Source organism: Manihot esculenta, chromosome 10 (genome assembly GCF_001659605.2).
Source record: "Manihot esculenta cultivar AM560-2 chromosome 10, M.esculenta_v8, whole genome shotgun sequence".
NCBI lineage: Eukaryota > Viridiplantae > Streptophyta > Magnoliopsida > Malpighiales > Euphorbiaceae > Manihot > Manihot esculenta.
This window is the reverse complement of record NC_035170.2, coordinates 29,586,291-29,612,459: the sequence shown is the minus strand read 5'-3', so window position 1 is coordinate 29,612,459 and position 26,169 is coordinate 29,586,291. Positions and strand designations below refer to the sequence as shown.

The 26,169-nt window shown below is 33.1% G+C and overlaps 5 protein-coding genes across 9 annotated transcripts; 2 read left to right on the top strand and 3 right to left on the bottom strand.

Annotated features, from left to right (window-relative positions):
* Positions 1-797: 797 nt before the first annotated feature.
* On the bottom strand, positions 798-1,927 carry LOC110625129 (elongation of fatty acids protein 3-like). Its single transcript, XM_021770673.2, has one exon. It carries the CDS (start codon positions 1,723-1,725, stop codon positions 910-912), a length of 816 nt encoding a protein of 271 aa, XP_021626365.1. The 5' UTR covers positions 1,726-1,927; the 3' UTR covers positions 798-909.
* Positions 1,928-2,652: 725 nt separating this feature from the next.
* LOC110624876 (protein RETICULATA-RELATED 1, chloroplastic) lies at positions 2,653-8,541 on the bottom strand. Its single transcript, XM_021770297.2, has 8 exons — positions 7,987-8,541; positions 6,385-6,549; positions 6,174-6,266; positions 5,969-6,084; positions 4,556-4,654; positions 4,156-4,461; positions 3,844-4,008; positions 2,653-3,234 (listed from the first exon to the last, which is right to left on the bottom strand). Exons 1-8 carry the CDS (start codon positions 8,371-8,373, stop codon positions 2,946-2,948), a joined length of 1,620 nt encoding a protein of 539 aa, XP_021625989.1. The 5' UTR covers positions 8,374-8,541; the 3' UTR covers positions 2,653-2,945.
* Positions 8,542-11,769: 3,228 nt separating this feature from the next.
* LOC110625301 (agamous-like MADS-box protein AGL81) lies at positions 11,770-15,160 on the top strand. 3 transcript variants are annotated; one of them, XR_006352277.1, is made up of 3 exons: positions 11,770-12,826; positions 13,015-13,194; positions 14,203-14,332. XR_006352277.1 is itself a non-coding variant. In XM_021770914.2 (2 exons), the coding sequence occupies exons 1-2, from the start codon at positions 11,938-11,940 to the stop codon at positions 13,047-13,049; spliced, it is 924 nt and encodes a 307-aa protein (XP_021626606.1). In that variant the 5' UTR covers positions 11,770-11,937; the 3' UTR covers positions 13,050-14,040. The 3 variants fall into 3 exon arrangements, 2 of the variants coding, with proteins under 2 accessions (XP_021626606.1, XP_043816742.1); XM_021770914.2 differs by lacking the exon at positions 14,203-14,332 and having other exon boundaries at positions 13,015-14,040; XM_043960807.1 differs by lacking the exon at positions 11,770-12,826 and having other exon boundaries at positions 13,064-13,194; positions 13,283-15,160.
* Positions 15,161-16,037: 877 nt separating this feature from the next.
* Positions 16,038-19,711, top strand: LOC110624691 (RHOMBOID-like protein 10, chloroplastic). Of its 3 annotated transcripts, XM_021769936.2 has the most exons (10): positions 16,038-16,265; positions 17,243-17,496; positions 17,717-17,771; positions 17,863-17,943; positions 18,031-18,127; positions 18,215-18,282; positions 18,390-18,488; positions 18,723-18,764; positions 19,132-19,206; positions 19,301-19,443. In XM_021769936.2, exons 1-9 carry the CDS (start codon positions 16,116-16,118, stop codon positions 19,177-19,179), a joined length of 894 nt encoding a protein of 297 aa, XP_021625628.1. In that variant the 5' UTR covers positions 16,038-16,115; the 3' UTR covers positions 19,180-19,206; positions 19,301-19,443. The 3 variants fall into 3 exon arrangements, with proteins under 3 accessions (XP_021625628.1, XP_021625627.1, XP_021625626.1); XM_021769935.2 differs by having other exon boundaries at positions 19,132-19,444; XM_021769934.2 differs by lacking the exon at positions 19,132-19,206 and having other exon boundaries at positions 16,040-16,265; positions 19,301-19,711.
* Positions 19,712-19,877: 166 nt separating this feature from the next.
* On the bottom strand, positions 19,878-24,571 carry LOC110624690. Its single transcript, XM_021769933.2, has 5 exons — positions 24,081-24,571; positions 22,890-22,999; positions 22,432-22,803; positions 21,290-21,932; positions 19,878-20,356 (listed from the first exon to the last, which is right to left on the bottom strand). The coding sequence occupies exons 1-5, from the start codon at positions 24,334-24,336 to the stop codon at positions 20,268-20,270; spliced, it is 1,470 nt and encodes a 489-aa protein (XP_021625625.1). The 5' UTR covers positions 24,337-24,571; the 3' UTR covers positions 19,878-20,267.
* Between the last annotated feature and the right edge of the window lie 1,598 nt (positions 24,572-26,169).

Here is a 26,169-nt window from a genome sequence, read left to right as displayed (position 1 = left end):
GTTTTTGTCTAAATATAATTTGAATTTAAATGAACAGCATATAGTGATTGAGCAAGAAATGTGGAAATTACTTATGCTAGAACTATAGCGGATGAGAATCATGACCAATATGTAGACGTGCTCTTTCACGGTTGGATGATTATATATAGGAAGTGTAGGTTTTGAATTTTTTTTTTAATTATGAATTTTTTTATTTGAACAGAGTGTCTGCAACTTTTATAAGAACCATGTTATTCTTCAAATCGATGTGGGAGTGGAATTCAACGGTCGCACTCATTTATCCTTAAAACTAAAGCAATAATCAATATTAAAAATGCCAATAACCAATAGAGGAAAGTGGAGAATTGAGAACCCATGTTTACAACTTGACATTCCCATGAAAGCAATTCCATTTTGTAGGGTACAATATTGAACATTTCTTCAATTCTTGTTATTTTGAAAATGATATTGTCTATCTGAAAATGTTTGAAGTTTAAATCTTAATAATATTCTCTTTTTGGAAAAATTTTCAACATATATTATAAAATTATTATAGAAAAAGGACAACTAGGTGAATCAACATCACACTCAAATTATTTCAAACCATAGTACTTAGGCTTTTTTATAAAAATTTAAAATTAAAATTATATTAACGATTCAATTCAAAAATCTTTTGACATTCTGATAAACGCTCGGATTTATAATTATGTAAACGCACGAAATTAAAATCATTCTAATGATTACAAAAAGTTTTTGGTAGTTGATAAATCGCTCGAAACTAAAATTCTCTAAACACTCTAGACTAAATTTGTATTTTAAATCCATATTTTACCCAACTTGAACTATCTTAGCATCAGTGACAATCCAATTAAATAATTGCAAAACCCTAAAAAAGAAAAAGAAAAAGAAAAAGAAATTGAACCCACCAAATCATGGCCGTTTATCTTTATCATGATGAATCCTTTTCTTGATATAGCTCTTCCTGTGAAAGTCAAGGAAAAGGAGCAAAAGGGAAGCATTGAAAACAGCATTGAAACACCAACCCCATATTCCAGAGCATCCCAATCCAGTGAAATGGTAATACAGCATCACACCTGAGATTCCAAAACTAAACACAAATTGCACAATCTGGCAATCAGTCACCAACCTTTTCCACTTGGGCCGCACACCCATTGCACACCATAGATAGTAGTAGTACATTATCACGTGCACAACTGAATTTGTGATCAAAGCTACAGGAAACAAAGACTGGCGAGTGGTAAGCCATAGATAACACATAATCACCACAGTTGCATGGTGGTAGACGTGGAGGAATGTCAACCTTTGGATTGAATTACTAAGAATAATCAAAAGGGTATCTAAGAATTCAAGAATTTTTGAAAGGTAGAAGATGTAGGCCCAGAAAAACAGAGGTCCAGATGGTGAAATGTGCGAAGGGAAGCAAATGATGTGATGGAGATGAGGAGTGTGGAAGATAATGGAGACGGTGCAACCAACGGCCATGATGAAGGAAAGGAGGAAAAGAGTGAGGTTGTGGAGGGCTGTGATTGGTTTGAGAAAGTGGGATCCAAGGGAATTACGGAAGGAGGAATGAGAGAGAAGATAAGTGAGAGAAAGGTAGGTGAAGATAGTGAGGAACAGGAATTGAGGAGTGGAGCCAAGGGTGTGGCCTGGAGTCCATGAGAATTGGAGGATTAAAGGGTGGTTCACTAGCCAATATTGGAGGGTAGAGAATATTGGGTTCATTTTTCTTGGAGCTGGCGGCGGCGGCGGCGGTAGGCGGAGGAGGGAGGTGGTGGGAATGGGATTCAGAGGAAAAGGGTGAGTAAGGAGTGGAGGATATTGGAAATTAAAAATGGGATTTTAAGATATGGTATGTTATCTTTTTGATGTGGAAACTGTAGATTGCGGACAAACATTTTAGGCAAAACTAGCAAAGGACTTTCAGGATGTGGGGCATTGCCCTTCCACTAATAATTGCTAAATATAATAGGAAAGTCAATGCACTTTTAAAGATTTTGTTGATTAAGCATCATATTTTTTTATATAATGATTTATTAATAATGTTGACAAATTAAATGATTAAATTCAATAAGTAAAATTTCAAAGCATGAACTCGAACATTTTGGAAGCAAAAACAACATTCCCTTTCAAGTTTGAGAAACCCGTATACACCAAAGGAAGGTGGAATAGAAACTTCAGGTCTGTTACTGAAAAAAAGAACACCTTTAATTATTTATTGAAAAAAAAAAACTGGAAAAATAACTCTATTTACAACAAAAAAAAAATTCAAAGCTTCAAAAATTTTATTAATACAAATTAGTTTATATTTAAATTCTATTAGCACTTTTTTATTATTTAATCTTGCAATTAAAAATATATTTTTCATATATAAATTGTCTTCCAAAAAAACTTGTGATACAAATATAATTTGAATCTCACTAAATTGCAATTCCTCCTAGCACTTAAAAAAGGTTCAACAACTTGATCAATTACAGTTTTATTACAAAGTTAAAAAAGAAAAATGATAACTAAAAAAGGCTAGTTAAATAAACATTTAGCATAATTTAAGACAAGAGGCTTTGCATTACCCCAGGGACGGGAAGAGTTCAAATTTCAAACTACAGGATGTTAAGAGAGATTATTTTAACTGATTAATGCACAAAACAAATATTAACCCAAAAATTAAACTAGTTTAGTCATTATCATTGTAGAGATTAAACTTGAAATTCTGTACTACAACAAACAAAATGAGCACAAGAAATCAACATATATTTTCCAAAAAATTCTTCAGCTGACAGTGGCTATGGCGTCATCATCTTAAAACTCCTTTGCAGATTTATGCACAGGAAGCTTGATGAATTTACTCCGAGCAGTTCTTAATCCTCAATTTGATGCATTGTTTTTTATTGTTTAAGAGGTTGCAAAATTGGATGATGATGGCAATTACATCAACTGAGTTATGCTTAGCTTGCAGACACTTTCTTCCGGACCACCCTCTTCCTTCTAGCCTTCGGAGCTGATGGTGCTTCGCCATCGACAGAATCGGCATTTCCTTGTTTGATGCCCAGAAGCCCTAGCCCAGAAACAAGGGTTTTCTTCGATATAAACCATTTTGAAGATGATGATGTTGTAGCAACATCCTCAGAGGGTCTGTTGTAAGCCTTCAAGAGGTTATCTGACTGAACTAGAGGATCTGCCTCTGCGCCTATCCAGGCCAGCCTTGATGTCTCTCCAACTTGCACGTTCAAAATTCTACATGGGATTCAGAGCAAAATGGTTAATGGCACACACTGATACAAAATGAAACTCGAGAGTTTCAAACAAAAACGTCATCATTGATATCAGTAGCATCACAATCACAGTTCTTATCAGAGGTCTAGAAATAGACAATTTTCATCAGAGTTTGGAAGAAACGGTCATAGGTGAGATCAGAGTCTCCACACATGATTTACACTGGAAAGTATAAAACTGGAGACTGAAGTCGTCAAAGAATTCCATGACATACAAACTTGTGCCAGGTTCTAATAAAAGAGGCATGAACTCCAAGAAATCTGATGATCATGAATAGGTTCTCAACAATAGAAGAGAAGCAACTACAGTGACAGGCCCACAAAATTTTTTTTATTTAATTTTCCTTGTCCTCCAGCAGGATGTAGGAGTGAGACAATAAATCAAATAGACAATTTCATAAATAGGTCAAAAATAATTTTGAATCAAAACCCTGAATAGTTCAAAAGACCATCTAAACAAAATGGTAAGAGCCATTCATGATGCATGACAATTATATCATGAAGTCCTAGACTAAGATTAAGTTCAGGGTCAGAAAAGTTAAGCATATTCTGAAGTAGGAAAAAAACAAACCTGAAAGCTGTGCTGAAAAATAGTGCAACTCCAATTACATCAAAATGGTTGACCACTGCTCTATCAAATCCACATAATAGCTGGTATCTCAAGTTTGCATAAAGTCCAAGAAAAGCACCATAGCCACGTGCATAGTTAGTCACAGGTGGGACTGTCACAGATAATCTGCCAAACAAGTGAAGAGAATGGCCTCAGTTATAATCAGGTTGATGTAACAAATAATAGCCTTTTCTTCTGGTCTATTTCTCTATGGAAATTGGAAAATACAAGAGTAAGTTGAATAAGAAGAAAGTGTTTCTTTTAAATTCTTACCTATCTTTCTTTTTACTGGCCAAGAAATTCGACAATTGACCTTGTATTGCCCCTGCACCTAATCCAACCACACATAACTCTGCAGCTTTATAGAAGAATGAGTGGACTCTCTTTTGCAAGTCAAATTCTCTAAGTGGGTAACTCTTTTCAAATATATTGTTTGGCAGCTTTTGTAAGGTATTTTGCAAATCAAACCGGAATGTGTTTCCATACGAACGGCAAGGAGCAAGTGTCCAAACGACAATGGCATTGCAAGCTGTTGCTGTGAGAACATTTACAAGTGCCAGATCCCATTCCTGTTTTATCCTATAATACCAGTAAGACAATTGACCATCAGTTCAGTGTCACAGGAAACAAAAAGCAATCATATCTCCACTGTCATAAGAAAGAAAACAAATACCTGTCCTTGCGATTTTTCACCTCCCACCAAACAGAGCAACCAATTGTAGCAGCCTGCTCTAAAAGAAGCCTATACAAAAAGGCAGGATCTGCAAGCATCCTGTGGAACAGAATATTGTATCATAAACAATCTGAAATCTCATCACTCTATTATTGTCAATGGAACATTGATTGCACATTCAAAAAGGGAAGTTTCATTAAGGATGTACTACACATCTGGACTAGATTTGTACAGTATTTTTCAGCAATCTCTAAATTTTGTTCTATTGGGTGCTCATAGTAACAGATTTACCAAGTTCTAAACTTCAATAATAATTTCTAATAGATGCTGAATCATGTGGCGTATTCCATTGACTCATAACTCAGGATATGAAGGGGCAAACTTCAGTTGCACAGCAAATTTGCTATGTGACAGGTAAACTTCCTCTCTTCTCCCCTACCACCAAACCAAAGTTTTGTTACCCATATTAAGGCTGAGACAAGCAGTAATTTACTAGCAAATCATCATCTTGAACACCAACCATCTGCCTCAGACTAAAAGCAAATTGAAGTCCATGAATTTCCACAATCTCATTAATAATCCCCCCCTGCCCCCAAACCCTATTTTTTCTCTCTCCTTTTCCCCAAACACACAAATAACAAATTTACCTATCTTTACATTGAGATCTTCAACCTAAACAAAATTGTCTTAAATCTTTATGTTTAAAGCTGTGGTCAATGTCACTTGCAATAACCTTGACCAAGAAATCCCTACTGATACCAATCAGCTATGTAATCTGGTTCTGCTAGAGGTTTGTATCTGTCCTCTTAAACAAGGTCTGGAACTTCTCAATATATCTTTAATGGCTTTCAAAGGTTGCCATTTTCTCGTGTGATGAAATCTGCCAATAAACTTCCTCAGGCGCATATTTTTTCATCGAGCTAATCCCATCTTCCTTCATAATTTGTTTGCATGTGATAGGTAGAGAGACATAGAGAAGAGTTTTTATCGGGTGGGGAGAAAATGAGGAAAAAAGAACACATGGCTACAATTGGGGTATAGTAACAACCTGAAGAGTAAAACAAAAGGAAATTGCTAACAAAATGCTATATTCACATTACATTTGTTACTTTAGTGCCTATTATACAAATTTAAGATTCAAGTATCCCATTAAGAAATAACACATGCTTCTATTCTCAAAAGAACACAAATTTCATTTTGGCAAACATTTCTCTGATAGAATCTTCGTCCAAAATAACTCACCCATGCTTGGTGCTCTTCGTAGGGATAAGCATTTAATATATTTACAATAGCCGAAGCTTTAAATCTTCAGGCAGTCTCCTAGCTAAAAATGAAGATGAAGTGGTGCAGTGAATTTATGGAAGACTTCATATATAGCATGCTGTAATAATGAAACCCAACAGAATAAATTACCTCCCAATAAATGCCCTAGAAATTGCTTGAGGAAGTGCTCTGGAGATCATCCTAGTAGTGGTTGGTCTGGCATTTATTGCTAGGAACTTTACCATTTGAGCTGAGCTGACCAAACCCTGAAAGCATTATTGCACTTAGACTCAGTATTTACTCGAAGAATTCTAATAGAAGGATAAAATAACAATACTACAAGCATGATATTCACCATCTCATATGCTTGTCGGAATCCAGCAGGCAAATCCATCATTGTTTTCTGCCACTCATTCAAAACAGCATCTACAAATTTTCGATCAAAAAGCTGACAACAAACAAGGATATAAATGAATACAGCATAAAAACACTTGTTGAGGAGAACATTATATTACCAAAAGGATGTGTAATAATAAGTCTATTTGATCATATATAATAATTCCAACCTCTTCAAGAAATTTCCTTCTCCTGAATAGTCCTCCCTCATCTCCCTCATCACCATCATCAAAGTCATCAAAATAATCATCATCGTCACCATCATCGTCACCTCCATCACCACCACCGTGATTAATTTTCTTTCCAATATCTCCACCACCTCCTCCAAGTGCAACCTGCAATTGTCAAAAGAAATAAGACAATTTGACAGAAATTTTTCAATCTTGGAGGGGACTAAGGGAAATCTAGCTTAGAGATGACTATTTCTGGTGACCATTTTAAATAAAAGCAGGCCCTTTAAAGCATGCAACTGGGGTCACAAAACTCAGCACTAAGAAGTATACAAGTTCATTGTATTGCTTTCAACGGAATATGACAGCTGACCAGCATAAAGAGAGCACTAATAGGTATCAAACCTAGCATTTTGACTGGTTTTTATGGCTCCTGAATATTTTTTGAAGGACAACCAAAACTTATTGCTCTGCTTGGATTGAGGGAAATGGACAGAAGAGAAAAGAAAAGAAAATTGATTTCCCTATATTCTCTTGTTTGGACATCAACGAAATAGGAGAAAGGGAGAGAAATGGAGATAAAGGACAAGAAATCATATTTCTCAACTCCTTATATTTTGTCCAAAACATTTCTTCCCAAAATGGTGGGAAATGGAGAGAAATGAGAATTAGTTGTATTAAAACACTTAAATGTTCTCATTGTTTTAAAGCCTCTATTTATTAATTTGTGAGAGCATAATAGTCAATTTTTACATTAGAGAAGTGGTATTTCCTCCTATTATAAGAATCTATTCAAAGATCCAAACAAAAGAAAGTGAATCACATTTCTGTTATTTTCTTTTCTCTACATTTCTCTTCTTTAATTTCTCCATACCAACTTCACAACTAGACATCCAAACAAAGGGACATTTTTCCCTCCAGACCACCAAAGAGAAGCAGTACAAAGGAGGCTTTAACTTGAGCATTTATCTGCAGTCAGCTTAATATTTTGCTGGCACATCTAATTAGGAAACTACTATTATATTGTTTAAAATTCGTGCAACCAATTTCAAAAGCCTCCACTGACACAAGTCAAACCTTAAAATCTCAACTCCTTCAGACACAATATCACATCCTACGCGCTATTACCTGCCCTATTGCAAAGAATCATCAGAGTTTGGCTATTAACGTTAATATCGAGTTAAGTTCATTTTTCTCCAAAAGACTCATGTTTTCACAGGTAACCAGATGAATATATAGACAATAGATATAGTGTGAAATTAAGTGTGTAATACTAATCACTGAAGAATAAAGCATTGCATTAGTTCATAAAACAACTCAACAATTGCATATTGTTAGAAAGTGAGAACTTAAGATGAAGAATTTCTCATGCTGAAGTTAATTCAATGAGAAAATTGTAAAACAAAAAAGCCAAGCTCATGAGCTTGCAATAAATAATCAAAATTTACGCAGTCCTGAAGAAACACATACACGGACAACCCCAAAACATTGTGCTTAATTGAGTTCAAAATTTGGTTCTTCGAACTTACAATTAGACAACCAAACGTTTCATTTGAAATTTCAATTAACAAATTATTGTATAAAAATGAGTAAACAACTAACCTCAGGGCTAACTTTGGACTCCTTCTGCGACAAATCGAGTTTCCCTTTCTCCAAAGTAACTGCACCAAACGCACCGTACTTCCCCTTCATAACTGGTCCAAACTCCCCTCTTGACCTCGACGCTAAACCTAAATCCCCGGGTGCAGCATCCGGGGCCAGAAAGCACCGCTCCAAAGCTGCAATGGAATCGCTACCATCGATTACAGAAGGAGACGAGCACTTAATGATAAGATTCCTCCGCAACTTACAGGTCACCAGCTGGGCAAACGGCAGCTGATGGCGCGGGCAAAGTTGGGGAATCGGAGGGAGACTCGGCTTTAACGGTAAGGTCTTGGCGGAGCTTGTGGTGGTTGGGATTTGAGCTGTGTGGAAAACAAAGTGAGACATGATTTAGAGAGGAAAGCTATTTTCTGTTTGGATACCGAGAACAACTCAATCCTTTTTTTTTTCTTTTCCTCCGATTACTATCTCGGATTTTGGTTCATTTCTCGGGAAAGCGCTTCTCTCTCTAAAGATTTGGGGCTCTGTTTTAGAAAGAGGGAGAGAGGAAGGGGATGGGTGGGGTTTTGACGGATGGATAACCGCCTACTAGGGGACAAATCACAAACCCAATCCCAACGAGTTTGGTGAGGTAACTCGGGTTGTATTGGACGATTTGACTCAGTTTGGTTTGGCTTTACCGTTTTGGGTTGGGATGGTCAACTTGCGCCATCCGGTGTCTAATAATTAATTAATTAATTATTAATTTATTTATTCGATAACTAATTACCCAGCAGCCTTTCAAACAGATTACCAGTTGGTCGGCAAATTATATCATACAAACATATAAAATTATACAATATTTTATGACAAATTAATAAGATATTTATGTAAAAATAATTTTTTTTAAAGAGGTACTTATAAATATATTTACCTCTTTTGATTCAAAAAAATATATATTTACCTCTTTATTCAATTTTCATTATTTTTTCATTTTATACATAATTATTTAAATTAAATTATGATGATTTTATATAATTTCAGCCTTCGAAAAAGCATGCATTTAATTAGGAGTGATATCATTTTAAAAAAAAATCGGAGCGATAAACGTTTAAAATTAAATTAAATTGAATAAATTAAAAATTAAAATTTTAATATTTATAAAAATTAAATTGATTTAGTCAGAAATTAAATTGAATGGAATTAATTTAATTCGATTCAATTTAATTCTATTTCATCGATTTAAATTTTAAATAATTTTTTATTTTTTATATTTTTAATTTTAATATTTTAAAATATAATTGAAATATTTTAACTTTAATATAATCTAATATCTTTATATTATTGAAAATAATATATTATTATTATTAATCTGTTCAATTTAATATTTTTAATTTTTTTTCTGATTAAAATTAAACTAGAGTTAAATAATTAAAATTTTTAAAATTAAAAATTATACCGAATCGAAATGAATAAAAAATCGAACCGAACTGAATTTTTTAAATTAATTTAGCTCAATTAATTTTTTCGATTTGAACTGAATACTACTCCCCTACATCTAACACACTTAATAATTTAATAATTTATCTGATTGATCAAATTCTTGTATTGCATTTACAGTTATACCCTTTAATGCTAACTTGCAATTACATATTTATTGACTTGTGTAATTCAAGTCATCGTCTTCAGACCAACTTAATGAATTTGGCAAGAATTTCCCTCAATTTAGATTACTCAAGGAAATTCAAATTGACATCAATTTGGGTTTCAAACACACAATTCTCACTTTTCTTTAAATAAACAATTCCTATTGATTTTTTTTTGTTTGTTTTTAAATTTTCAAGTTGCTTTTTGATCTTATTATTTTTAAACGTTAAAAACATTAATTGTGTTTAGCAATCACATAATTAAATCTCGTGTTAATTAAAGAGTGACCATAAAAATTTGTATAAAATTTACTTTTAATATTTAATTAATAGGTTTTTAAAATGATAAATTATCTTTAGTTTTTAACATTTTATTTCAACCATTATATCATAGAAAGATTAATGTATACAATTGAAATATAATTTAATAACAAAACGCTAACTATTAATCACTTTTTTTTAGTATTATAATATTAATTTATAATATTATTTTTAAAAATAAATACTATCACTTGCATCATGCAGACACTGACCCTAATGATCTAAAAGACAAATTAATACATGGACTTAACTCATTGTTATGTGAATTCCATTATAGTTATTGGTTTTTCTACATAATTTTCCAACTCAATATTAATATTTTTATTATAAAAAAATTACTATTCAAGAGTTTCTTATTTTTAAAAAATATATTAAAATATCTTAAAATTTTTAAAAAATTTATTAATTAATCATTTTATTAATTATAAACTATTAAATATTTTATGATTTAGTATCTACATTATATAATTGACTCAAAAAGATTAATGGTATGCATATATTTACATTTTAATCTAAATATTTTAATTTTAATTTAATTTACAATCTTTGCATTTTGGTGTAAATTTAGCTAATATTTAAATTCTTAAATTTGATAAATATGATAATTTAATAATTAAACTGTTATGTCATATATATTATTATTATTTTTTTAAAATTGATCAAGTAACTTAAAAAAGTCTAATGTTTATATTATTTTATATTTTAATTCAAACGTTTAATGTTTAAATAAATTGGTTTAATATTTATGTTGAATGTAATTTTAATTAATTTTTAAAATTAAAAATAAATAATTTAATTATTATAATATATAGATAATATTTTCAATAATTTAATTATGAATATTTTATAACAGATATATTATTTAATTTAAAATAACAGTATATATAAAATAATTATAAATAATATATTATTATAAAATTTTTATAATTATTAATGTAAAATAAAATCTATTTACCGTGAATTTGTTAATTAACTGTGTATTTAACGGTTAAATTACTATTATCTTTATAATTAATATATATCATTCAACAATAGTAAAATATGAGTTAATATTATTTTTATATATAAAATTAGTTTATATTTAAAAAATAATAAAATATTATATTTGATATTTTATTTGAAGTCTTAAATTTTAATTTTTAAAAGTTGAGTAAAATTACAATTAAATGCAAACTATTGAGTCAATTAATTTAAAATTTAAATATTTAAATTAAATATAAAATAATATAAATATTCGACATATTTCAGTCATTTAATAATTAATTTATATAAATAATAATAATTAATACGTGGTATACTAGTTAAACTATTAAAGTGCTTTATCACCTATTAAAATTTAAAAATTTAAAAATTAATTAAAATTACATAAAAATATAAAAATTAAGCCAATTAAATCAATATTAAAAAATTTATATTAAAATATAAATATATGCAAAAAAAATTTATTAGCTAATTTTTCGATTTTATAAAAATATATACTAATTAGTTTTTTTTTATAAAAAATATTGTAAATTTTTTCTACAATTATAAAATTAATAGTAATTTATATAATTTTAAAATTTTAAGAACATATTAATATATTTTTTAAAATTAAAAGAGGAAATTGTGTTTTCCATCTTATTATTCATTTGCAATTTATCTATTGCAAGAATCATTGCCAACCAATATCTTGATGGACGAGTTCATGCAAGTTGGCCATGCAATCCTTTCTACTTTAAGCACCAAAAGCTAATAAGCTACAAAGTTTGCATCATTTTCCAATCATCCTTAGCTTTCTCAAGAAAACGTAGGAAACTGTTTAACAAAAGCAAACTAGAGACAAAAAAGGAAAGAAAAAGAATCTCTTCCTGTTACTCTAAAGCCATTCTTTTTTCTCTCCATTCATCTTTCTCCCACAAGACTCACTTCTATAAATGGCAGAAGCCTCCATTTCCTTCTTCCTCAACACCAACACACAATTCAAACCTGAAAACTATAACTATCTTCTCCATTTTCACCTCAAACCATGTCCCTGAGTACCCACCGGCGCCCTCGTGTTACCGTCAACGGTATCCGAAGAATGAGAACTTTTCATTACTTCTGGTGCCAAACTTGCCGAAGAACCTTGAGGTTCTCCTCCATACAACACCCACATGAAAACTTCTGTCCTCATTGCTTTAATGTGCTAAATCATGAGCTTGACATATCAAGGCCAAGGCTCGTCCCTGACGTCGCCGAACTTGAACCCTTTCCAGCGTCAGGGCTGTTGGACTCGTTAGCACAAATGCTTCATCCTCAAACACGGCGAGAATATCTTGAATTTGGTAGAAGAATTCGTTGGGAATCTGAAGGTGCCAATGGCCCTTGGATTACCCTTCAGTTTCTTGAACCTCCTCGACCGGAGAGACTACCCATGGCTGCTCCGCCGCAGCAACTGGTGGTTCCTGAAGACGAGAATTTTGTTAATGCAGATAACCTGTTTGTTTCGAGGACGACTGATATTGACAGGCCAGGGCCTCCTCCTGCGCCAGCTTCAGCTATTGAAACACTGCCAACAGTGATCATTACCCAAGAGAATCTGACGAAAGACACGCATTGTCCAGTCTGCAAGGATGAATTTGAGGTTGATATGGAGGTGAAGGAGCTTCCCTGCAAGCATTTGTACCATTCTGATTGCATTGTTCCTTGGTTGAATCTACACAATTCTTGCCCAGTTTGTCGACACCCAGTGTCTGATGATCTCGAGGATTATCTCCAGCAAGAAAATGGCCAAGCCTTTGGCTTTGAAGAGGTGATGAACACCATGAATTGGGTGAGAAACCAGTTCGTTACTCTATGGCCTGTGCGTGCATTTTCAGATTGGACTCAGAGATATCTTGAGTTCTTGGATAACAGAGCTGCATCTTCTAGGGGAGGTCAGTTTGGAATTTCGTCTTGCTATTTTCTTCTTTTCTTTGTTTTTCTAATTTGTACATATGAAAAACTTTGTGCAATAGTTGAAATTCTATGCCTCCCCTGAATTATGTATCAATAACAAGTCCTCTTCATCATTTTAACAGAAGAAAAGAATCAGTTTTCTTCACAATTCGACATTTTCTTGCAGAAACTTCCTGGTGGCGTGCTTTCTTTTTTTTATGACTCTGCATTTCAATCACTCTTCCCGCTGGAGAAGCTGTACAGACTGTAGCCTTACAATTGAAACGATTCTTAACTAGGCAGGTATATCTAATTTATTCTAAAATATTCAAGATTGCAAAGATGAAAAGGTATTGAAGCTTAACAGGTATGCTTGCTAATTCAGTTTTCAGTTTTTTGTCCTTAATTTGCATTAGCTTTACTTAATCAAACTTCTCTTGAATCTCACTTAGCAGGTACTAAAATTAGATTGACCACAGTATGTTTCAGGGCTGAAACTGGATCGAAACTTCACGGTTCTGAATGAGGCCAAAACTGTTTCCTCCCCTTAAACCGGACCAGAAGGTTTTGGTCTGATTTGAACCAACATCTCCTCTTTCTGAAAAAAGAGAAAATTTAGAGCGACTCAAACTGAAACCGGCCGAACCCTGCATTCCGGTTTAGGATCCTCAGTTTCACAAACCTGAAATTGCTGGTTCCGACTCCAAACTAAACTGGACCTGAACCATACCTTGACTAGCTAAAATGACAAAATTGAAAAGGAAAAGAAAATGCTCTATATTGGTTTCTGCAGAATTCAGGATTCACTTTTCTGGAATGCAGACCGATGCTCAACTAATCCATGAAAATTAGTAAATGTAATAATTTGTTGAGAACTTGCCACTTTGGGTCCAATTCTATACAAGACCAATTTAGTTTAACAGCCAGCTTCAAATCCGAGAAATTTAGGAATGTTCATGGGTTGAGGTTTTGTTAAACAGCCAGCTTTAAATATCTTATTAATATCTCTATATATAAATTTATTAATATATTTTATTTTTTAAATAAAATTAAACAATAAAAAATAAATTATTTTAATAAAAAATATTTAAAAAATATTTTTCAGATGAAATTATTTTGGACAAATAAATGGATGGAGCCTTAATTTTTGAATTTCTTACCTTAATTATTTTATTGGACAAATAAAGATTCGCAATAAGCTTGCCAAATCCGTAATCAAAGTTTTCCATTTTTGATTTTTGCACACTGAAATGCTACCCTAGATCTCGTGATCTCTCTGCTTATAAATGTAAAGACACACACCAGAAGAGACCACCTTCTCTGATTCTTGTTCTCTAATTCAACAATGGTTTTCTCACAACAAAACTCATCTCAGGAAATCAAGAAAAGGGGAAGAAAGCCCAAGAAAGTGCCTCTCGTCGACGGCAAAGAGCCTCGGAAAGCCAATTTCATCAAGAAAATCATAGACGGTCATAAACAAACTCAAGCTAAAAGCTTCGACAGGCGAAGGCCAACTCTGATGAAGAAAGCTCGTGAGCTTCAGACATTGTGTGACGTCGATGTTTGTGTTGTCTGTTTCAGTCCTGATGGGAAGGTTGATGTCTGGCCTGAGGATCAAACTCGGGTTAAAGATTTGATCTTCAAATATAAAGCACTTGACAAGAACAAGAAGAAAGAATCTGACTATTTGGATTTCTTGGAGTCCAAGAAAGTGAAGCTTCAGAACAAGAAAGAAAAGATGATGAAATTGAAGATTGATGGATTGATTTCAGGGTTGTCCAAGAAGCTTGATTCTCTTTCAGGAGATTCTTTGATGGATTCAGTGAATGAACTAGAGGCTAAAATCAAGAACTTGAAGCTGAAAATAGAGTTGCTAAGAACAGAAGAAGAGAAAGCAAAAGCAGTTCAGGCAGACAAACAAATCATCATCAATACTCAAAGCTCTGTTCTGAACTCAACTTCTGAGATCATTCATCAGGAATTTGATCATAACTGGCCATGGAAGAACTACATGAATTCTGATACTAATACTCCTGTTGATCATGGAAGCTGCAGTAGTTTTCCTGATATTGATTCCTTGATTGAAGAAAACTTTGAACTTCTCTCAGGAGTTTTCTGTTCTGAAGATCCTGTAAATCATCTCCAAGCAGCTGTTAATGATTTTCCTTTACAGGAAAATGCTGACAAGCCACAGGAAAATTTTGGAATGGTAATGGGAGACAATCATGGTTTTCTAAGTGAAGCATTGCCAATCTCAGTGTGGGCTCCTCAACTAAGCCATTTTCAGAGTTGGAAGCAAGTCTGAGAATGCAATTTCCGGTGATCAAGTTATGCTTATACTTGTAACAGAAGCCATTATAGGCTTCAATTTTGGTAGCTCAAGTTAAAAAATTAGTATTAATCATAGTTTTTTTGGGTTATGTTATGTGTTACGGAGGATATAATAAATTTAAGCTATAATTTTGTTATGTTTTGTGTTACGGAGGATATAATAAATTATTTGTTTATTCTGATTTGATTTAGTAGTTGAATGAATGCATGATAAATCTTGTTCAAATTTCCATATTCTCAATTTATATTAAAAGAAATTATTAATTTTGTTTTTTCTTTTAGTTAAAGAGATCTAATTTGTGATAATTAACATAAATATTTGTATAGCAAAAATGGTAATTACTGCTATACCTAATCCTTGTCCAATGTGGTTTGGCACAAGTTTGATTGCTCGAATTAATTATTAATTTTATTTAATTCACACACAAAAAAAAATTATTGTCTTATTTTTGTAATTTGAGGTAAGAAATAATTCTACTTAGTTAAATTTTAATAAAATTTAATTACCATTGCCATCAATTTAATTTAACTAAGTTTAATCTATTTTTTAATTTTTAATGAAAACAATCTGATTTTAATTCTGAATGAAATCATAAGAATATCTTGTTAGTTGAATTATTTCAATTTAAAAAAAAAAAAAATCAGTTGATGCACTACTTGCTGATTTTGAAGTTATGGTAATAAATTCATTATACATAAAATTTTGAAGAAAATCGATAAATTTTAAAATTCTATTCCATTTTAAATAATATTATTAATTTAAGAACTCTTTAGAATTTTTTTTTTTTTTTTTTTTTTTTGAAAAAGAAACTCCTTAGAATATTAAATACAAATAAATAAATTTCACAGGCGAAAATTATGACCAATGAAAGAAAATCACTTTAAAGGATGAAAATATGGAATATATAGAACATAATTCAGCCTCCGACCGGCATCGGTAAAGCTGGAGGCTCAGGAATGGTCGGATTGATGGGATCATCATTATCATCTTCACCTCCTCAACCACTCTGGTGGGTCCCACTCCAGCAGCCGGGACCATCATCTGTTAATCTCATCACCACTGCCTCTTCTCTCCACTTAGGCTTTCTTCTTCACTCCTCCTTCAAGGTACCCACCAAATCTCTCTGTATTCCTCACCGTCTGTTGCTTAAATTTGATGGGTCGTGTGTCTTGGTGACTTTTAGTTTCTTCTTGCATCAATTCAATTACTGTATCTGTGGCTAAGTGTAGTTGTTTAGGGTCTCTCTTGGTCAATTTATCAAACAGTATTGCTGAATTCAAGAGTAGAAGATGCCGAAGGGGGAATTAGTAAAAGAAATGGAAGATTTTATGGATACATGTTTCTATCATGTCAATTCCTATTTTGTGTTAGAGAAGATAAGTTGACTTTAGATTAAATTCATTGAGTTGGGGTTATAAACTATTTTCTTAACTCCAATACACCATAATTCACTGTAGATGTGTGATTTCCATGTGTTTTCCCTTTCATGCTGACCATAGTATTGGTCAGAAATTAGGTCAAGCTCTGTTAGCCTTGATTCTATGTAGATGTTGCTGTTATTGGAAATCAACATTTCTTTCTGTTTCACCTTATTGTATGCAAATGTTTATTCCTTAACAATTAGAAACGAATGTGTAGCTCTACATACTGTTGCTGTAATTGGTTTAATATAATATACTTCCCTATAAAGAGGGTTTTCTTTTCATTTTATACCAACTCAGTTGATTATCTAAGCAGTTTTCTTAAATTAATATATTTTCCTGTGCAGATTAATGAATGAGCATACTATTGTAATCTAATGGAAAGAAAATGAAAAACAAAAATTGTAACTTATAGCTTTTGAGTAGGGCTAAAATTTCAATCTTTGCTAAAACTTCTTTAGCACGAAAATATTAGTTTGAAACGCTACATACATGTAATTGTTATGCCCAATTATCAATTTTCTCAGACACTATTTAATTGAAGAATTTGATAACTATAATATGCAGAAAATATATGGTCTGGAAAATGGTCTTATTGATGTTATTACATTTTCATTCTGATCTTCGTGTATGTATTTGCTCTGATATCTCTTGTTGGACAGAAACTTTCCCATCTCTGTAATGTGCCTAGACTGAAGGAATTATGGTGTGAAAAAGCCTCGCAATTCAAGGGAATAAACTTTTTTGAATTATCAAATGATTTTCTTGCATCCACGTGTTCACCTTGCTTATTTTTCTTCAATGGTGGAGAAACCGGAAGGGGGCGTGGGATTGATGGATCACTTTCAGGCACATCCAGAAGAAATTCATTTGATGGAAGGAAATGGACAAATGTTCTTCTTGCTATTAATGTCTTGTGAGTACCATGCTAACATGCACAAAAATTCTTTTTTTTTTTTTTTTTTTTTTTTTTCATTTTCAGTGCTCTGTTGCACCAGCTTCTTGGAGCTGTTTAGCGTTTTTATCTCAACTTTATTAATACTAGTTTTTTGCTTTTATCTTTTACCTCCCAATGTGTGGAATACTCCTGAAGAATACGTCTGAAAAAGCATTTTATTAGCTATCCATGCATGCAGGGTGTTTGTTGCACAAATGGCTACGCAAGGAAAGATGTTATTGTGGGGAGCTAAGGTTAGACCGTTGGACAACTAAACAAAAAGCATGTTCATGTTGAAATTTCTATAATTTGGGCTCTTTATGGTCAGTTTCATAATATTTACAGATTAATAGTCTAATTGACAAGGGACAACTTTGGAGGCTGGCCACTTCTTCCCTTTTGCATGCAAATTTTGGGCACCTCATGGTCTGTTCCTAGCATTCTGACTTCAAATTTCCCAATTCATGGTTGATTTTCCTTTTCCAATCTGAAAAGAAGATTTTACCTTTCCAGATTAATTGTTATTCTTTGAATTCTATTGGTGCTACAATTGAGAACCTTAGTGGTCCAAGGAGATTTCTTGCAATTTACTTTACCTCTGCAATTGCAAGTAACTATTCATAAACCCTTTACAATAGAAATATTGAAATGTTTACTCACTTAATGGCAACTAATTAAATTCTTCCAAGAAATTCAGGTTCAGCAACAAGCTATTGGTTCTGCAAAGCACCTGCTGTGGGTGCCTCTGGAGCAATCTTTGGATTAGTAAGTCATCCTGTATCCTGTTCTATAATGTTGTCAACTGATCCAAAGTTCCTCGAGCTAATAATTTTCCTCACAACTTACGTTTGACGTCTGGATGTTCAATTTAGGTTGGATCTCTTGCTGTGTTTATAATAAGACATAGGGGCATGATCAGAGGTGGCAAGGATGATCTACAAAACATAGCTCGAGTAATTTTGCTAAACATGGTATGATTTTAGGCTTTCAGGACTTAGTGACTCGGTGCGAATCCATTCTACTCATTTTAGCCATCAAATCAAGTCCGTTAAGACGATTTGTTAGGATTTATGTTAGATTGAAAACAGATGTATGACTTGTTTTCCGTGCAGTTTTACATGGATTTTTTCTCCATTCTATCTAGCGATTACACATGAAATGCATGGAACATTTATAACCAGTTGTAACATACATCTCTCACGCAGGTTATTGGTATCTTGTCCAGAGGCATTGATAACTGGGGACATGTAAGTATGACATACATAGAATCTCCTCTAAATTTTCTCATCTTTCTTTCAAGGGAACTTAAACTCGTTGGTGGGCCTAGCACGTAGTAAACTCTTAATTAAGCTTTAAAGAATCTTTGCTTAATATTTGACATTAGAAGCATTCATGGGAACTTGAGAGGAAGATTTTACGAAAATGACTTGAAGAGGGACAGAGAGGAAAAGGGTGGGCATGCTTGTAGGATTCTTACCCTCTAAACTCAAGTCTTTCCATTAGCTTGGGTCAGAGTAAAAAATTAATGTCCGAGATCAAATGTGTGATTATTTGTAGGGAACAAATATTATCTATTAGTTCAACGGCATTTAAGTTCCAAATCTCATCTTGCAGCTGGCTTGCTATGGTCGTGTCTGCAGGCTTGTATACAAGCTTGCATAAAGTCTTCATTTTCTCTAGTGGGAAGACGTGTGTGTTTGGAAACTCCTAATCTTCTGCTTTTGTTCTTGATTTTAATTATTTTGCTTGTTAACTAATTTTCCATTTACACCAACAATTTTAGTTAGGGGGCTTGCTTGGTGGAGTAGCTACATCTTGGCTTGTTGGACCTGCCTGGAAGTACGAGACCTTGGCAAATGATGGTCGTAAAATTTTTGTTGACAGGGCACCTATTAAATTTCTCTCTAGCAAGAGAAGGGATGATAGACACTTCAATTGAATTGTTCATTTCATTGCGGAACTCTCATCTTAGCTTTTGTTGATTGTAAATGAGAGCTGGTGACACTCCCATCTTACCACTTTTTTATTGTAATCAATAGGCATTTGTTTAGCAGTGATAAAGTCTGTCTTCAAAGAGTTAACTTACTGTCAATTAGAGTTAACAGTGCTCTAAATATGAATGGTTTGTACCTGGAGATGTATAGCATACTTGATAACCATCAATGAAGTGTATTTATTCGATTGGATGGTTAAATACTCGGTTGATGCGTTAAGCAAGTGTGCACTGAATTAGAGTGTTTACCCGATTTTAATTTTCTGTGGTTCTAAGCAGGCTTGACATAGACTACCAGTTTAAAATGATTTTTCTTCATTTCTATTAAATTTTCAATTTATCAACCATAAAATATCAAGAAGCCAAATTCAATTGAAGATGTATTCTATTTCTTTTTAAGTTTACAATTTTTTTCTTTCAACTTTGTATTGCAGATGTTACTAAAGTACCTGCATTTTTACACTTGAACATACAGGAAACAGTTCGTGAAATCTGCAATACAAAGTTGATTCTTGATTGCAGTGTCTTGGGATTGTTCCCTTTAGAAGAAACTCATGTTTCCCTATGACATCAGGAACTTAGTAGTAAGATGAAAGGCCTGCCACCTTCTTGGCTTTGACCTACAATTCATCTTCGGTTTCATTTACATTTATGTCAATTTTTTGAAGAAAACTTGTGAACTTTCCATGTATGTTTCTACCATCCTCGCCAGAAAAACTGGGTATCAAACATCTTCTAATCCTGAAATGTGCTTTTGTCAATGTGAGCAACAAAGAAGATGAAAGATCAACAATCCTGAAAATCCCAACCACCAGATCTCCTTGTAGGAAGGACGTACAGCTACAGCTGCAAAACCATGTACATATATTAATATAATGACAAAAGAGTTCAAAACTATAATCATGCCATAATTATGAAATTGCAAATTTGAAGTAAATTTTCAAGTTCCACATCAACGCCATCCAATTATATCAAAACACTCTGAATATTTTGAAAACAGCACCAAACTCATTGGTGATACATGGCCAAGTACAGTAGTTGAATTGCATAAATTTGGGTTTACACTTTATCTATAAGCATTCTTTTTTAAAATGTTTGTTTTACTGACAAACTCCAGTTTGCCCTCCATCATGGTTAACCTGCCTACAAACATGGACACCAATCGGTGCACAACTGCATGTGTGAAATACAAGTATATGGATGGCAGACACTATCTATTGCAGTTTATGCTCATGAGCTTACCATGCAATGCAAATGGATAGATATGTGCATACATGTACTTGCAATTGTCCATGCCTACCCACTCCTTTTGCACAGTGTGGATTGAGATGAGAGGCGCCACCTACTGTGGTTCGCTAAATATGCCCTTACAGTGTGTGTGGGTTTGTGACTTTGTGTGTAATATACAAGAGGCTGCACACAATCACACACAGTCGCACATGAAGACTTATCCATATGCATAAGCACTTTCAAATGTTAAATAACTATTTATTAACATTTGTATTTGCAATGACTTCCTGTAGCCTGCATCCATACTTGCCTAAATGAACTAACAGATGGAAACTCATGCAAAATAGATTGAGTATAGTTTAATAAAGCACTGATAAAAAATTCACAATTCACTTTTACAACTATTTTCATTGCCAAACAGACAATTGCTCACAAATAATTTATGCAAGGAAATAAAAAACACTCATCAAAGTACAAATATTTTTCATGGCTTTACTCATATCATGGTAAGGCAAGCAAGGAAAAAAAGTCATAAATTGGTGAACTTACATGATGGAGATGGAGCAAGCAATTGAGATGCTGAACCTTTCCTTGGCATGGAACCATAGGAAACTTGAGGCAGTGGAGACAAACTTGGGGGCAGCTGTGACGGGGGGTCCACTGAACGCAAGTAAGGACTTCGGTTAGAATGAGAAGGTGATGAGATTGAAGATATTGGAGAACCATGGTGTCCACAAGAGTGAGGAGGATCAGGTGTTACTGTAGAAGGTGCTGGAGAATTTACAGAAGGTAAAGAATGGTGCAGCCCACATTTTGGGCTTGTTGCATGTGAGTGAATGTCATCTGATGGAGGAGGAGAGGATGCTGGAACAGGTGATGGAGAAAAAGTAGGACATGGGGACATTGGAGGTTCAGCATACTCACTAAGCTCTGGAGATGGAGCTGGTGAAGGAGTTGGAGGTTTTGCGTGAAGTGTACCTTTTAAATATGATGACAAAACAACACTCTTAACTTTACCAAAAACTGAGTTATTCAGGCCAAGATTCTTTGAAGGAGAATCTGTAATCATTTGAGCCAACTGCTTCAATCTCTGTGGCAAAAGTCCTCCTAAATCTGATATAACAGAAGCCTCAACAGTGACCGGAGGATTTACTGTGGAGCCAGCAGCGTTTGTCATTTGCACAACTATGTTCTGCATAACAAGGTAAAAGAAAAGGACATGGAAATTAGACAGCCAGTATTGAGATCAACTTATTCTACAGGCTTAAATCCTATACCATATATAGGCTAGCACTTGTGCAGTTTAACTGAAGGCTAAGTATCAATGTTAGTGACAATACTATTATTCTGCACAAAAACTGGAGAAAGAATTGAAATCCATAATTAATTATCAGTTTACATTTGGTTCTGTGTATTTAGCACCCAGTAGAGCCACTCAACTTTGACTATATAGTTTATGATAATTCACAATTTCATGCAATGTCTACGTTTTTTATCAACTCCATTCTTCTCAATCAAATGATTAAGGTTTTACTATTGATAATTCTTGAGAAACTTTACTTGAATATGAATTGATATTTGGTAAGGTAATGTAAACTCACTAAAACATAAGGAAAATAAAATTTCTAAGTCACGTTCCAATTTTCAAATGATAACAGAACTCCTAACACAAGAAGTAAAACATACAATACCTCATAAGGTCTCAGTTGTAATCCAAACTTCAACTGATCCCTTAACTCTGTGAGATTATCCAGCACTTCAGCTAAGGAATTAATGAGGATAAATCTAAAAAGGGTTTGAGGCCTCTGCCAAAAGGAAGCATATGGCACTGGGATTACAGTGATCCCCCCAGGAAACTTCAAAATCTCAAACATAGAGGGCTGCCCAAAAATTGAGGTTGTCACAGTCAGATTGGAGTCCTGAAGGAACACCTCAATTAAAGATGACCTCAGCACACTCAAGGACACTTGATTTATTGGAACATTCGTTGAGTCAGAAAGAACACCAAACACAACATTAGTCCAGTTAGATGCACCAGATTGGTGCATGGATAGGATAACCACCTGTTAAGAAGATAGTTTTCAGATTCAACTTTGAACCATATTCAAGAACTCAGGTTATACATGACTGCTGAAGATTGAAGAAATACCTTTGCATTTGGCACGCCTATTTCATCATTGATATCATATTCTAATTTTCCAATGTGTGGAACAAGCTGTGAAACAGGCTTTTGTAGTCTAAAGAATGCTTGCACTGTGGCTGGAAATAAGAAATAAGTATAGAAGTTACTCTTATGAGAAAAGGAATAAATTCAGATACAGAATTTAACAGCTTGCAGCATGAATGCTCCACAAACAAATATCCATGAAAACCAGAATTTCAATACCAAAATGGATCTAATTCACATACTTGAGTTCAGTTTACATCCAACAAAAGCACAACCACTTAAACAGGCAAATTGTTGCAATAACCACCTTAAACTGAATTTGCAAGCAAAGAGTCAACTTGATGTATCTAAAAATCAAAATCTGTTTCAGTCACGATATAATCTGCCTCTCATTGCTTACTTTGTCTTAATCTTGCCATCAACGGTGAAAATTTGATACACTATCATATTCACAGAAAAAAAAGGGTAGAGCACAACCTGTATTGGACGTATCTTAATGCATAGACATCCAATTACTAAAAGACGAGAACTCCCCAAATCTAAATTAGTCAAACCTTTGAATTCTATTTCCTCTCAATAGGATTCAACAACAGGCAAACTTTTCCAGAATAGGATTCGAACCAAATCTCCCAAAGTTTTCAATTAAGGTATAATATAGCATACTTTCCTAAAAGGCTCAGATTATTAGATCAACCTATTCCTAGAACAACCAGAAAAAAATATCATCAAAACAATAGATAGCCAACAATATAAAGGCAAACAAGACACTTACCTATTTACAAAAACATTAGAAATTCCTCATCAAAGAATGAAAATGCAAAAAACTGCACATAAGAAAAGGCCAAGCTAACTTAACAAGAAGGGAAAATTACGCTGGCAACACAAGTAATAACACAATATAACAGAAGTACAGGCCCCTGAATTGAGAACATAACCACCACCTATTACAATACACAATGAAGAAAATCCAATCATAATAACAGCTATAGAACTCTTTTTTACAAAAACGGCAAAATCGCAAATACCCATTAGCTCAAAGCATAAAAAAAAAATCCTGATTATTCAAAAACCGCAAACCACAGCAAGCTACAACTGATCAATACCCCTAAAATTGAACAATCAACTTCACTGCTACAGATAAAAAAATAATGAAATAAAGGACAAGAAGCTTACCACGGAGCTTAATTTCATCTTTGGCATCAAAACCATCTAATTTTGATGTACGAGGAGGGAGGATCCAGAAGATCCCAGAGACCAAAAGAGACAAACTGAGAATCAAAACTAAAAAACATCTAAAACTGAATTCTTTATAGATTATTGATAATCCCATCGAACATCTCTCGCAGAAAAGACCCGAAGAACCTCCTTCTCTATTTCTACTCTCATGACTCTGCTGTTGCTGCAGATTTTGCTGCAATTCCTTCCCCATTGCAAGAGCATCTGGAACTCAGAACTCCCTCTCTCTCTCTCTCTCTCTACAACCTCTTCATACACACACACACTCTCTCTCTAGAAACAATTTCAAAAAACTGAGAAGATTCAGAGACAAGTGTTCATGGTGGGCATTTGGGGCTCTCTGCATAAACCAAACTTTCTGGTTTATTCTATTCCTCTTTTCACTAATCGCTATACTCTTCTTCAAGCATCTTCGCTCTCAACGTATCCTCTGCTTCTCGCCTTCCATACACCAATCACCGCTTTCTAACGTGGATACATCTGGACCTCTTATCGAAAAAGGGACCCACACGTTTTCAAAATCAACAGTTGCAAGTCGCTCATTTAATTTTTGCCAATTGTACATGACATACATAGAATTGGAATTTCTTTTTAATGAGGAATTTACCAATAGTGGTTTTTTTTAGGCTACCCAACTTTGAGAAGAAGCAAAGGTGAAAAGGAAAGTGAGAAGAGAGAGCATAAAATCAAAAATTAGAAAGAGATATCATTAGATAATGATAAATATGATAATAAAGTTAAGTGAGTGGCTAAAAAAGTTTGAAAATTCCAATTGGGTTTGGGTTGATGAGATAATAAAGTGGGAATTTTTTTTTTCTAAAGAAAAAAATTTGGTGCCCATTTGCAATTGAAATTCAAATGTGGGTGTGACTTATTTGTTCACTTGTAATGGACATTTCTTTAACTTTTAGGATTGATCAATAACATAAGGTTGTTTAATTAGTAATTATTTGTTTTAGGTTTTGCTTACTTTAGTAACTAAGAAGGAAAGAGTGTTAATGCTTGCCACGGCTTAATCGGATTGGTCAAAGCAGATTGGATTCTATTCTCATTTTCTCTCTCTATTTATTAACCCAAAAAATAAAGAGTCTTGATAATTAAGAGATTGACACATGAGCGTTGATAGATTATATTATAATACTAATATAATTTAAAATTGTTTATATATATTATATAAGTGAATTTCTTGAAAAGCATATATACCATTTTTTTTTCAGTTCATTTCAAAAATTACAATTTCATATAATTTGTTTATATAAACTTATTTTTTTTAGGGACATGTCACAATCAATTTTACACTGAACTGAAACCATGCGGCACTTAATTTGAACTTTTTAAGATAAGTCAATTAAACTCTTTATGTATTCACCGAATAAAAAAGTCAATGGTAGAACCTCCTAACCATTTTCATTAAAAAAAAAAGAAAAGCCAAAGTTATTATATAAAAATATCATGATCAGATAATTCTAACAATACAAACACATCAATAAACAATCAAGCACAAAGATTTAGTGAATGAACTACTTATTTTATTTCAGGAGTAAAATAGTCATTACATAACGATGATAATAATTCTCTCTCAACTTGCAAATAAAATCAGTGCATATTCCGCTTGTCATGTGCTAAATATGCTTGCAAACCATTTGGAACTAGAGTAGAGCATTCAGTCGGTTCGGTTTAAAATTGAATCAAATTGAATAAATCGAAAATTTGATATTTATGAAAATTGAATCGAATTGATTTTGATAAAAAATCGAATGGAATTGAATCAGTCTGATTCGGTTCGATTCGATTTGAATTTTTAATAAAATTTTTATTTTTCTATTTTATTTTTAATATTTTAAAATTTAATTGAAATATTTTAATTTTAATATGATATAATCTCTTTATATTATTAAAAATAATATATTATTATCACTATTAGTTTAATTTATTTTTTTAATTTTTTTATCAATACTAAATTGAACTGAATTGAAACGAATAAAAAATTAAATTAAAATTTTAAATTTTAAATTAATTTGATTCC

What these genes read in the sequence shown, in the direction of transcription:
- LOC110624876 (XM_021770297.2), bottom strand. Translation starts at nt 8,373, where the DNA reads ATGTCTCACTTTGTTTTCCACACAGCTCAAATCCCAACCACCACAAGC. An exon ending in GAAGGAAATTTCTTGAAGAG is followed by an intron (nt 6,267 to 6,384) that starts GTTGGAATTATT and finishes GTTTGTTGTCAG; the next exon opens with CTTTTTGATCGAAAATTTGT. An exon ending in TTTTTCAGCACAGCTTTCAG is followed by an intron (nt 3,235 to 3,843) that starts GTTTGTTTTTTT and finishes AATCCCATGTAG; the next exon opens with AATTTTGAACGTGCAAGTTG.
- LOC110624690 (XM_021769933.2), bottom strand. Translation starts at nt 24,336, where the DNA reads ATGGGGAAGGAATTGCAGCAAAATCTGCAGCAACAGCAGAGTCATGAG. An exon ending in TAGGCGTGCCAAATGCAAAG is followed by an intron (nt 22,804 to 22,889) that starts GTATTTCTTCAA and finishes TCTTCTTAACAG; the next exon opens with GTGGTTATCCTATCCATGCA. An exon ending in TACAACTGAGACCTTATGAG is followed by an intron (nt 21,933 to 22,431) that starts GTATTGTATGTT and finishes CTTGTTATGCAG; the next exon opens with AACATAGTTGTGCAAATGAC.
- LOC110624691 (XM_021769934.2), top strand. Translation starts at nt 16,116, where the DNA reads ATGGTCGGATTGATGGGATCATCATTATCATCTTCACCTCCTCAACCA. An exon ending in CAAATTTTGGGCACCTCATG is followed by an intron (nt 17,944 to 18,030) that starts GTCTGTTCCTAG and finishes TTACCTTTCCAG; the next exon opens with ATTAATTGTTATTCTTTGAA. An exon ending in GAGTAATTTTGCTAAACATG is followed by an intron (nt 18,489 to 18,722) that starts GTATGATTTTAG and finishes TCTCTCACGCAG; the next exon opens with GTTATTGGTATCTTGTCCAG.
- LOC110625129 (XM_021770673.2), bottom strand. Translation starts at nt 1,725, where the DNA reads ATGAACCCAATATTCTCTACCCTCCAATATTGGCTAGTGAACCACCCT.
- LOC110625301 (XM_043960807.1), top strand. Translation starts at nt 14,173, where the DNA reads ATGGTTTTCTCACAACAAAACTCATCTCAGGAAATCAAGAAAAGGGGA.